General features: G+C 32.3%; 1 protein-coding gene across 2 annotated transcripts in view; it reads left to right on the top strand.

Annotated features, from left to right (window-relative positions):
- Positions 1-14,021, top strand: part of FSTL5 (follistatin like 5) — a 600,815-nt gene that overhangs the window by 430,395 nt on the left and 156,399 nt on the right. For both annotated transcript variants that reach the window (XM_021717056.1, XM_021717055.1), the window contains exon 7: positions 797-931. In XM_021717056.1, coding sequence (XP_021572731.1) covers positions 797-931 — 135 coding nt within the window. The remainder of the gene's footprint in view (positions 1-796; positions 932-14,021) is intronic.

The raw sequence follows: 14,021 nt of genomic DNA, 5'->3' as shown, positions 1-14,021 counted from the left end.
CTGCACTCCAGTCTGGGCGACAGAGTGAGACTCCAACTCAAAAAAAAAAAGAATATATATGAGAAAGTGCCTAACATGTTGTCAACCCAATTTTCCATATTGGGGAATACAATTCATTAGTCAAGGATTAGCTTAAAATGTTGCTATACTAAGATTTAGAAGCTAGATCAATCATTCCCTTAAGCCTTTGGTCATATACTGACTAGAGTAATTTCCATATTTTATTTTAGGTATAGTTCTGACAAAAGACTGAAACTCTTGTAGGCAAATCATGTGTGATTACCTCTATTCTTCCTCACCTAATAATTCCAAATATGTAATTAAAACTCATTGATAGGCTTGAGGAATGGCAATAGCATATCTATATGATGTAACTTAATTAATTTCTCTATGACAATATCTTTTCATAGGTATTTTATGCAAATATATTGCTATTATTAAATTTCTATAAAATCTCAGGAAAAAATGGGATCTGAATAGGAAAAGTGATACATAAATGAAAATATAGTTATCAACATGATGTACTTCATATACAATGTGGGAAATAAGGAGGATTAAAAAATATAAAGTGTGTGTATTTGCTAGGGAGTATGGGACTTTCAGTAATCGAATGACAACACAGTTTACAAACACTTGAACGGTTCTGGAATAATTTGGCCTGTCTCCAAATATGGAAGCAGGAAGGAAAACAATTTAATTAGGACAAGCTAAGAGAACTGTTTGACTGTGTAATCAGAAAGCACTGTACTAAAACTAAAATTCTGGTTTACACGTTGCATTTGCTTTCTGTTTACAGCAAATGGCAGTGAGGTTCACATAAGCAATGTGCGCTATGAAGATACAGGAGCGTATACTTGCATTGCCAGGAATGAGGCGGGAGTGGATGAAGATATTTCTTCTCTTTTTGTGGAAGATTCTGCAAGAAAGACCCGTATGTATTGCACACACACACACACACACACACACACACACACACACACACACACACACATAATCGACTTTACAGCTTTTTAGAGTATACAATTTTTGAAGCTTTTTTCAAAAAGTAAAGACACCATAAAACTCTGTGACGTGCATGTGTGTTAAAACAAATAACTTTTATATGTAATAATGATAGGAATGTTGTAATACTAGAAAGAGATGCAAAGACGTAAACAAAGCTTGTAAAATTTTCATTACAACACTAGAATGATTTTCTTTCTCTCTTTTTTTTTTTGCAAGTGTACAAATGATGATTCAGACCCTGTCTTCCCATTTGTTCATAGAGAAATTTGAATCCTTGGAAAAATCCCTCTGCTCAATAATATTTGGAGAAGACAGGGCCTTCAGATATATCCAAGGGGTATCCTGCAGGTTGAATGAACTACTTTCTTTTTCTATTGGTTGTGTTGGAGTTGCTGGCCAATAGTTGCACAGCGTCTTTCTCTGCAGCAGGGACGTGGTAACTGCCACCAAAGACATTTACTGCTCTGGGCTCCACCACTACTCTGTGCCTGTTCTTGGTTTAGTGTTACAAATCCTTTGTCATAACAGTCCATGTCATTTGATTGTCTCCTGAAGTTATAAGAAAAATGTCCTGTCCTTAAAAAAAAAATTACTTGGCAAAAGGCATATGGATGAGGTGGCGATGACAAAGATGGATTAATTTTTATGACAGCTGAATTGTTCAGAACTCAAAGTACTCTTATAGCATTTATCCAGGGAACTCTCTTTAAGCAAATGTACAGGGATTCTCTTTCCCTGGTCCTCACATGCCTCAGCATGGTTGTTTGGAAATAGGATCTACATGTCCTTGGAATGACTCTACACCTCACTTTCTGCTCTTTAGTTTTATTTTGCAAGAGTCTGTCATTTGAGGATTTTTTTAAGTTGGCAGGTTCATTTTTCGTAAACTAGTTTTTGAATAAGGTTAAAGCACTGACGCAGAAGTCTTCTTATTCTTTCTTAAATACACAAGTGAATATAGATATAAGTAGAGCCAATGAGGAAAGAGGACCTTACTAGGCTCCAACTCCAACGTAGATTTATCTTTATTTTGTCTAGCTAGGAAAACCATCATTATATGCAAAAATCTGAAAAGAAAAGTCTGTAAGTAGAAAAAACTGGATTTAGAGACCTAGATGAGGTCCACTATAATTTCTTTATTCCTCTTATGTAGCCCTGCCAAGTACCAATGTACTATTCGTTTTCTGTTAAAAATTAATTTTAGGTGACAAGAAGTTAAAACTTTAGTTTTCTTTGTTTTTTATGATGATGTTTGGGAAACAGATTTTAATATCAACTCTATATTCTTATTTTCCTGTAATGTTTGCCATGTATTTTTTATTATATTTTCCTAGTTACAACAGTAAAACATCTAGCCATAGTTTCTTTAATTAATGTATCATACAAGTTTCAGCATGAAAATTTCCGGAAGACATGAGAGAAAAATTTAATACAATTTTACTCATAAATTTAGTAATCAAAATGTGATTTTATTATAAAAAATTTCTAATATCTTTTTCTCTTTGATTTATTTTATTTATCACTTTAATCTCTTAAATAATGTTTTAGATAGATTTCTGAGATTATATATTATTAGTACACTGTTAAAATAGAAGTAATATTTTTATGACATGTGCCAGTGCAAACCTTGTTATATTTATATTTTTGAAACTTTAAAAATTATCTTATACAAAAGATAAAATAAAAGTGAAAGATTTGGATTTTTTTTTTGAGACTGTAAGTAGCATATTTACACGTGTAACTTGTGTATATAAATTATGCAGCTTATTTAAGGATCAAATCCACCAAAAATAATTTCAGAGGTTTTTTTAGTGGTGATAAGATACCATACATAACTGAAAAAAAGCTTTGATGTATTGGAAGAGTGTAAATTTGGCTGTAAGATTTGGGTTGAAATCATATAACTGCTCAATAATATGATACTACTATATAGCCTCTCTGAGGTTTAATTTCTTCATCTTTAATATGGAATAAATGCAGGTACTTAAGAGATTTCTACTTAGATACACACACACACAGTGCTAGACATAAAAGTAGCTCTACCTCTGACTCAAGTTTATTTTCTGAAATGCTAGAAAGATTGGCATACATCTTTAAAAAGAAACAGGAAAGCCTAGTAAATGCTAGAACGTAGAGAGTTTTCAAATTGAATGGTACATATAGATTTACACATAGATGATATCGATTTAGATATATATATGTAAGTATGTGTGGACATTTATTATTATTACATATTGAAATATGAAATATTGCTTATATTTACATTTAAGAATTAACTGAGTCAGCTATTTGAAATACTTTTTTTCTTTAGTGTAGATATTAAGATAATTTAAATAAATATTAAAATAATTTGCAAGAGTCTACTTTTGTCCCAAAGTTAAAGTCATGCTTTAGTTTCTCTTTACATTGAGTCAGTTTATATTCTTATTATATTTTGAAAAATCTTCTGTAATGCACTTTTTTCCTGTTTTTTTTTTTTTAAAGATGCAGAGAAGAGAGGTATTGAATCTCATGTAGTTAGGAGAAAAATTGGAGATTTACAAATTTTGGGGTAAATATCACAACACAGATTTACTTTGTTTAGTTATAGCTTCAGAAAAATCATCCAGCTGTTTTCTAAATAATAAAGAACTTACAGTAGCAGCAATCAATTTTTTTATACTACATTTCCCAGCAACATGATACTGATAAGAGAACAATTCATGCAAAGTATTATATGGCTACAGAGTTTGTGTTTCTCTTCTACCCTAATCTTTGAATTGGGAAACTTTGATTTACAGTGTCCAACTTTGTCAACAAACCTCACTAGAAGTTTTCTCATGTGAGAAATTGAACTACAAAAAAAGTGCTTCAAAATAATATACTTTACAGTTACATTAGGGATAGGTTTTGAAAACTAAGATTTAATGGAGTGAAATATAGGTAGGATTTAAATGCAAAGAACAGTAGAAGTGGGCCATAGGGGATTGTGTGTTGCTCATAACAGGGAGTAGGGGAAGATATAAATTATATGGAAGGATTTGGATAGAAGTAGTATATTATTTATTTGAAAACATCTTGTACATAGCATAAGCACTTGACATATTTTCGTTCCCAAGTGAAGTCAGCTCCCAAGTGATAATGATTCATCTTCAATATGAAGGTAAATGAAAAGCAGTGTGAACATAGGCTTCTTCAAAAAGCTTTTAAACTACTGTGTGCATTAAGCACTGAGGACAGATTAAATCACACATTGCTAGGATTGTAGTAAGGAATATGACTAATCCAGCTGTTTTCAAATATTGAAATACAATATCTAAATATAATCGTATATTATTAAGTATATCATAATAAATATACTATAATGGTATCTGCATCTTTTTATTATTGTCACAAATAGTGTTACAGTTGGAAATATTAGGCTACTGCAACAATGTTCACTTGAATTAGTTCCAATAAATTAATTTTAGTCAACTGTATTTTTAACAAAAATCAGTATCTTGATTATTTATAATTTATTATGAACTAAAAAGTCATTTTAAGTATCTTTAAAAATGGTCTAAAGTGTTAAACTCTGCAATATTACTTAAATAAATAAATTATATAAATATACAATTCTCATAAGCTAGAAATTATTATAAAAATGAATTAAGTGCAATTCATAGTACTGAGATTTAAAAACATGGTAAAATGCAGCTGCCTGTTTCCAAATATTTTGAAAGTTGTATGAAATGCTTAGGAAGTATCTGCCTACTTTAGAAATAAAGGAAAGGGTCTTAAAATAGATCAATCTGCCTTTTTACATAAAAAGGCAGAATGAATATGACATCAAAAACTTTGGAAATAGAACAAATTCTACTAATATAGGCAAATTAATTAACCTATCTAGTCCTCATTTACTTCTCATTTTTATAGAATGGAGAAAGTGCTTACTTCAAAAAGAGGTTTTATAGATTTGATAAGATCACTTAGTAGGATTCTAATAATGTCTACAGAGGCTAGTAAGATAATATAAGTAGGTGAGCAGTATAGTCTATAAAAGGAATAAATGAAGCCAAATGCAGCCATCAATTAATAATTATTTCTACACTCAACCAATGTGAGAGCAGTACAGCAGTCATCAGATTAATAACTTTTATTTTACACTCAACTGATATAATAGGTAGAATAATTAGGAATAGAGAAAATTTATAGTTAAAGATAAGTTAGAGACATCATAGTCAGGATGGAATTTTAATCTTGGTAGTTATGAGCTAAGATCTGGAATCAAATAAAACTAAATAAAAAATTAGTAAAAAAATAAATCAGTTAGTGGACAATATTAATTTATATATGTACTTATTGAATAGTATTTAATAAAAAAGCTATGTTAATTATAGTTTAAAGTAGATTGAGGAATTCATATTTCTTTCAAAAATCCCCAAAACTATTTGTTTAATATTTTATACAGACATTTACATCCTAAAAAGCTTAATATGAAATAAAATGCACTTAGGATTATCAAAGTCATGTCAAGGTTAACCATGCTTGATCAGTATTTATTATTTTATGAGCTTTCATTATTTATCATAAATTCTAATATTCATGCTCCTCAACTTGGCCAATGACATTGTCACATCATGTGAGGTAACTTGTTCCATAATGTTTTCATATTTTGACCCAGAACATGCTGAAATTATCTCCCCCGTGATTTCCACACCTGAAGAAAATACTTTGTGAACAATATCTTTTTAAATATCATTAAATAAATTTGTTTCTAATGTGCTGACATTTTTTAACAAAAGCAGACCTTTATCTCATAAGATGCTACAAGCTCTGAATGTCACTGAATTGAAAGGTTCACAGCAGTCATAAGCAATATGACATCTCTATTGCTGACACAACAAAATAAGACTTAACACATTTTTATTTTTGTCTAAATTTTCTATTTCTTGCCTACATTTTTCTCTGTAAAGCATTATATACCTTGAGTGGACTCTCCTATATCATTTCATAATGTAAAATGTCAATTTGTCTAATTTATTATCAGTGATGACAAAATTATATTTATATTCATTTAGGAATATTAATTAAATACATGTACACAGTGACAGTGCTCAGAATAAAATCTCTATGAAATTTTAACAAAATCTACATATTGATGTTTGTCAGGAGAAAATGTTAGGACTCTCTTTGTAATTCCATAACTCTGGAGGCTTTACATTTAGAGAACTCTTTGCCAAATAATTATCCTTAAGTTAAAAAAAAGTAGAATTGCCATCACTCTGATTTTCTTAGAGTCCTCTGATACAGGAATTCAGTCAGATAATAGTATAATTATTAAAAGAATTGATAAAAATAAATGTGCTTTGGAAATTCTCAGGCTCTGAGGGTAAAGGGCTTAAGTGAGGTGTTTTCCCCAAAGTTTTGTAAAGTGTAATTTATGCCACGTACTTTTATCAAATGTGTGCAAACAGATTATACATCTGCGTGTCCCATTGTCTTCTGTTTGCCCAGCTATCTGAATTCTGAAAAGCGCTGACTGTGGGTGAAAAAGTCAGAAATAATAAATCAAATCATTTGATTAGTTTTCTGCCTCCTTATTTGCTTATTTTCCAACTATGTGTGCATGTTCATATTTTTGTTATATATAAAATGTTGTGAAAACTGGAGAAAGACAAGGCTGCTCACTTTCACACCTTCTGTTCAATGTACTCTTGTAAGTCCTAGCTAGAGCAATCAGACAAGAGAAGGAAATCAGACAAGACAAAGTTAAATTATTCCTCTTTGCTGATGATATGGTCCTATACCTTGAAAACCCAAGAGAATCTGTCAAAAACCGCCTTGCACTGATAAAGGACTTTGGCTAAATCTAAGGGTACAAAATAAGTGTTCAAAAGACAGTCACATTTTTATAAACCAGCAACAAATAGAAAACCAAAAAAAAAAACACAATCCCATTCACAATAGCCACAAAAACAAAACAAAAAATGAAATGCTTTGGCATCTTATTAACTAGAGAAGTGCAAGACATTTACAATGCAAACCACAAAACATTACTCAAAGTAATCAAACAAGACACAAACAAATAAAAATGACATTCCATACTCATGGATTGGAAGAATCAACATTGTTATGAAGTCCATTCTACCTAAGACAATCTACAGATTCAAGGTAATACCGTTAAATTACCAACATAATTCTTCTCAGACCTGGAAATGACAATTCAGAAATTCACATGGTAACATAAATGACCATGAATAGCCAAAACAATCCTCAGCAAAAGAAACAAAGTGGAAGTATCACGCTTCCAGACTTTAAACTCTATTATAAGGTTACAATAATCAAAACAGTCTGATATTGATACAAGAAGAGGCAAAGAAGCAGGATAGAGATTTTGGAAACAAAACTTCAATATCTCAAACAACTTATCTTTGACAAAGCTTCCACAAACAACCACTGGCGAGAGAATATGCTGGGAAAACTGGCTGATCACATGCAAAAGAATGAAATGGGACCCCTACCTATCATCATACACAAAAATCAACTCTAAATGAATCAAAGGCATAAACGTAAAACCTCAAACTATAAGAATCTTAGAAAATACAGGAGGAACCCTTATGGAAATTAGAATAGGCAACCAATTTCTGATCCAAACTTCAAAAGTTCATGCCACAAAAGATAAGATAGACATGCGGGACCTCTTCAAACTGAAAAGTTTTTGCAAAGCAAAAGAAACAATAGAGAGAATGGGGAGACAGCTCACAAGATGGGAAAAAAATATTTGCCAACTATATATCTGACAAAGACCTATCATCCAGGATCTGCAAGGAACTCAAACATGTTGAAAGGAAAAAAAAAAGCATTATTAAAAAGTGGCCAAAATATATGAATAGACACTTCTCAAAAGAAGACATATGAGCAGCCAATAGGTTTATGAAAAAATGCTCTTCCTCACTAATCATCAAAGAAATGCAAATCAACACCACACTGAGATACCACCTAACTCCATTCGGGATGGCCATCATCTGTAACTCCAAAAACAACAGACGTTGGAGAGAGGATATAGGGAAAAGGGAATACTTTTCAATCACAGCATTGTTGTTGGGAGTGTGACTTAGTACAACCTCTGTGAAAAACAGTGGGGTGATTTTTTAAAAATCTAAAAATCAGCCATCCATATGACCCAGCAATCCCCTTTCTGGGAATATACCCAGAGGAACTCAAATCATTCTATAAAAAAGATACCTGTGCACGCATGTTTATTGCCACACTATTCACAATAGCAAAAACATGGAACCAATCATGCTACACATCGAAAGTGGACTGGATAAAAAAATGAGGTACATATACATGATGGAACATTACACAGACATAAAGAATAACACAATTATGGACTTCGCAGCAACTTAGATGGATTTAGAGTCCATCATACTCAGTGACTTATCACAGAAACAAAGTACTGAGTACCACATGTTCTCACTCCTAAGTGGATCCTGAGCATTTATAATTTATAATACTACAAGAAAGGAATTGGCAGTAGTGTGACACTGCCAGGGGAGGGTGGGGGGGGGGCACATAACACCAATAAGGGTACTTGACCTTAATTAAACCAGGCGAAGGGAGGACAAATGGAAGGCCCAAACTTAACCTGTATCATGACAGTTTATGTGCCTAAACCTGAATTGTACCCCACATCTTTAAAATACAGATTAAAAAAAAATAAGAAAAAAAAAAAAACCAGCCAGGCTTGGTGGCTCAGTCTGTAATCCCAGCACATTGGCAGGCTGAGGCGAGAGCATTGCCTGAGCCCTCAGTATCGAGACTAGCCGGGGTAACTTGGTGAGACCTTGTCTCTACATTACATTAAAAAATAAATATATATATATTAGCTGGGCAAAGTAACGCACACCTGTAGTTCCGGCTACTTGGAAGGACTGAGGTGTAAAGATTGCAGGAGCCCAGCAAGATGACAAGATGACGCTGGGGTGACCATGAGTGTGCCACTGCACTCTAGCCTGGGTGACAGAGTGAGGCTCCGACTCAAAAAAAAAGAAAAACAAATTTTTGAAAATGCTGTTGAATAGGATATTTCTTAAAGAAAACTTTTCCTATCTCATACAGTAAAACTGTATGCCAATTTGTATATCTGACCCCTTAATTGATGCACTTCTTTCTGATATGCACAGTCATAGTCAACTCTGGTATAAAGAATAATAAATCTTTAGAAACATTCCTGAAATATTGAAATTTTAATAGAAAATAAGTTACTGATAATAAATATTTCTGTTTTAAATCCAAACCTTATGCTAATATAAGGTAAAAAAGTGTTTCTAAATGTATTTTGGATTTAGAAGAATGAGGTCACTCTAGAGTAAATAATAAAGATGTATCGTGTTCTACTTTTATTATAATATTCAAATAGACTCTTTGTGTATAATACATAGTACAACCATCATTGTACAAATTATAATTATACTAATATTAATATCGGTGTGTAATTTTAGTGTTATATTTCATAAAGTAGAATAAAACAGAAGAAACAGGGTAATTAAGTTAAAATTAAAACTTCTAATCAAAACAGTTTGCCTAAAGATATTGTCAACACAGATAACTGACAGGCATTTATTATCTTAAATAAGGAAGCGAAAGTCAAACAACCCCCTCAAGAAAAAACAAAACAAAACAAAAAAACTAGTCTGTAGTTTTAGAAAGACATCTCAGAGATAAGGAAAAATGAAGTATGAGTACATATTTGCAAATATGCTAATCCTCATTAATTGTTAAGAAACATCCTTTGAAACTACGGAGAAATGCTATATAACACCCACTAGAATACCAAAAGTTAAAAAGCTACATCTTGCCAATACTTATTGAGCTTTAGAAAAATAGGAATCATTATACGTTGCTGTAATACAGTCAGTTTCTCTACCCTGTGGAAAGCATTTTCAAGCTATTTACTAGAGTTGATTTTTCATATACTTTGGGAGGCACCAAAAACACCTTAGAGGAATACTGAGTTGCCATAGGTCCAGAAACTATTTAGGAAGAATCCATCAAGACAGAATATTTTGCTGTAATTCTAAAAATTCTTTTAATTTGCATTTTAATTCCTTCTATATCTCTATTGACCCAAACTAATATAATGTAATGTATAGTCTTTTCTATGGCTATAATTTGGCTTATATAATTGAAATGCATGTAAACTTTGTCACCTTGAAAAGTGTATGATTATTATGGTGTAACCTCAAACTTAACTATTTACTTCTTTTTTTTTTTTTTTTTTTTGAGGTGGAGTCTCACTCTGTCACCCAGACTGGAGTGCAGTGGCCACTCCCGGCCACCGAGCCCAGCTCAACTATTTGCTTCTTAATTGTCCGTTAGAAAAGGGACATTTACAAAATTTAAAACGTGAATAAGACCTTTTATTGTCCAGAAAATAAAAAATCTACAGGGAACAACTGGCTTATTAAATCACGCATTCATCTGTTAAATACTTCTTGAAGAACAACCAAACAAATGTCACTAACATGTGGCCAGCACTGAATAAATCAATTCTCTACTTTCAGAAGGGCTTTTGTTGAGTGCAGGTAAAAATGAAGGACAACCATAATACGTCGCAGAATAAAATGGTTGCAATAATAGACAAAAAGCCAAGGGTGATAGAATTGCAAACACAGAACCAAATTCCAGCTGACCTTAATAAAATAGTCTTTATTGACTTGGGAAAATTTGAGCTGATCTTTGGTGAGCGTAGTGATACTTTCTTAGCTAGAGGCTTAAGACCATTTCAAAACTAGGAAAGTGTCATGAAGTACTTAGTGGGTTTGGTTAAATTGTGTAATATATGATCATAAAAATATTTGCAATACTAGGTGAAGAAGGATTGTTGCTAGAACCAGATTAAGAGAAAGGCCTTGGACTGCATGAGTGGAAAAGCCAAATTAGGAAAGATCGCAAAGTATTGATTCAAAAGTAACAGTTATTTTCTACATATTCATTATTTAGTGTTTATCCTACAGATATCTAATAAGCATTTTTTTTTCCTGCTGCATTTTTTATTTTTAGCATTAGTACACATTTGAGTATTTTTATTTTTTATTAACCGGGTAGGATTAAGCCAAGCTCTAATTCCCAACACAATTTATAAGAATATTATCTTGTATGTTTTAATTTCACGGTGGACTGTTTATTGCGGAAACTTTACACTGTGCTGCTGGAACTCGATTAATGTGAGTGTTAAATTATTTTTCTTTATCCATTTTTTGAAGATTATTTGACAATAATGGAAATTCCCAAAAGATAATATTACTTGATTTATCAACCTCTTTGAACTTCTAGGAAGAAAGTCAGTGCCTTCACAAACTATTGTTTTTTATAATAAATAGCCATATTAAAATAATCAGGAAATAAAATTATGTCTTAGGCCACTTGTACCTTTTAAATTATAACCATTAAATTGTAGCAAAACTGACACTGGAAAGGACCTATTCTGATAATTGATAGAGAATAATTCACTGTCGGTTGGGCGCGGTGGCTTAAGTCTGTAACCCCAGCATTCTGAGAGGCCGAGGTGGGAGGATTTCTTGAGCCCAAGGGTTCGAGATCAACCTGGGCAACTTGGCAAGACCTCGTCTCTGCAATAAATCAAAAACTTAACCAGGCATCGTGGTGCACCTGTAGTTCCAGGTACTTGGAGGGCTGAAGTGGAATGATTACCTGAACCCAGCAGGTCAAGACTCTGGTGGCTGTGAGCATGCCACTGCACTCCAGCCTATGCAACAGAGTGAGACTCCAACTCAAATAGGAAAAAAAAAAAAAAAAAAAAGGAAAGGAAAATAATCCACTGTCAATTTTTTTGTTGTTTTGTGACTTCCTGAGAATTATTTTCTTCATGTTTATATGTACTGTGATTGGCACAATATTGGCAAGAAAGACCATTTTGGCTACAGTACCTCATCTGAAACTGTTTTGTGTAATACTTAAAAGAACTGAATGTTCTGTTTATCAATTTGCTTTTAAAGCATTATTATCTTAGTCCACACTATTTTACCCTCTTACAGTTTTAACACATGCTTGCTTTATTTTGCATTTTTAGATTAGGCTGTTATAGAAATTAACTCAATTAGAGACATTTGTAGAAATGAAATTTTAGTAGATCTAATGTTCTAAAATACTCAACAGTGTCTAGCACATAATGAGGGTTCGGTAAATGTTTCTGCTAATTACCATTATTGTTAGTATTCTGGGTCAATGATTGTTAGTTTTAACATTTTCTTAAGTGTATTAATCAGTGAATACAATTATTTAAATGGTAAAAATGGTAGCACAATATTCTACATGTAGGACAATTTTAGAAAGGACAATAAATTAGATATTTTACATTTGTATTTAATATTAAACTATTTAAACTTAGCAGTTATAGCAATTGCCTACTTGACTCTTTACTCTTGTACCTTAGATATTCTATTACTCTTCAGAGAAGCTAAATTCATTTTTAAATTTCATGTTTAAACAAAACATTTCATCCTCGAGTTTGAAAAAAATGCTTTGATAACATAAAATCTATGATTTTATTTACATATGATAATTTTGTTTCTCTATCCTGTTTTGTAGATTAAGGATGGTAAAGATAAATTTCCAGAAAATGTTAGTAAAATAAGAATATTTAATAAGAATACGAACTATTCCTATTTCACTAACCATATATGTATGGGAGGGAAAGTGTTTTTTTTTTAACATCCTCAAAATCATGCCTGACCACATTTTATTTTCAAGAGTGAGCAATAATTAAAGGTTACATGTGTGTGGAGTCTGTGATATCAGAAGGCTTCAGCTGGAAACACTCTTGCGTTGCAGTGCCCACGTTCATTCCTACCACAGCCACGGTTGGCTACACTGTCGCTACTTGACCTAGTTTTGTTATTCTTCCTGTCACTCCTATGCCAAGCATCTTTGACCCCATTCTCCTTTTCTCTGTGCCAATAACAGCTGCTGCTAGAGTATCACTACTGTCTGTTGTTTGTTCTGTTTTTTCAGTGTTGGTAATGGGAGGAAGAACAGCTGGCACTGCTCTCTTCTCTTATAATGAAATGCTATTGTGTGGGGTTGGGACAAAAAAGAAGAGGAGAGACAGAGGAGTTGGGACTAGAGGGAAAGAGAGTATATTTATTATATTCCAGCATTTGCTTCTCCATTGTAACAAATTGGAGTAGTGATTTGGCTTTTAGTAGGAGCAATCATGCTTCAAATAAAGAAGATAAGAAATGATACAATAATTCATGAGTAACTCCAAAATCATAGCCTGAAGTTTATGGTGGTGGAGCACCTTATTTTCTCTATACAGCCTTAGCTGTCAATGCCATTTTTCCATGCTTTAATTTTCCCTTCTAACCTTATAAGAAGAATTGTGGTTCTCAGACTCGTTTATAGGCACTTTAAAAGCATTAACAGTAACGTCTCAACAGAGAATGCTTAAGGCTTCTGAAAGATTAGAGAGTTAAAATCAGGTAGCATTTTTACCTAGGAGTTTAATGCATTAATGTAAAAAAATGTTAGTTATTTAAGGAAAATAAACTGAGTGACCTGAAACAATTTTCTAGTTATAATATTTTCCTCTCTTTTTAACTATATTGAACTGATTCTTAATTTGTGATTTTTAAAATACTATGAGTTTCACTTAATTCAGTTAGCTGATATTTTTTAAAAGGTAGGCAAATTATACTAACTAGAAACATATTCATTAAGTGTTTTGGGGGAAGAAATAAGTGGTAATGCTGTATACAGTTGGGGTCAAAACATCTGGGACTTAGAATGTCATTTAAAGCAGAAGCTACCATTCTTTCTCCACTCATACAAGAAAAGTAAAAAATCTAATGTCTCTTGAGTAAGTTCTACTTTCAGTATTAGGTTGGAGAGAAAAAAAATATATATATATCCAGGGAAAAAGAGTAAAAGATACCTCAACTAAAATTGAATTGGCCAGAGCAAAACAATCCTACTCAGCATGATGACTCAAAAAAACAATTTGGGCATACATTTTACAATTAGTTTATCTT

This window comes from Carlito syrichta, unplaced genomic scaffold (assembly GCF_000164805.1).
Source record: "Carlito syrichta isolate Samal-C Ts95f unplaced genomic scaffold, Tarsius_syrichta-2.0.1 Scaffold309202, whole genome shotgun sequence".
NCBI classification, from domain to species: Eukaryota; Metazoa; Chordata; class Mammalia; order Primates; family Tarsiidae; genus Carlito; species Carlito syrichta.
This window is presented reverse-complemented; position numbering and strand designations above follow the sequence as displayed.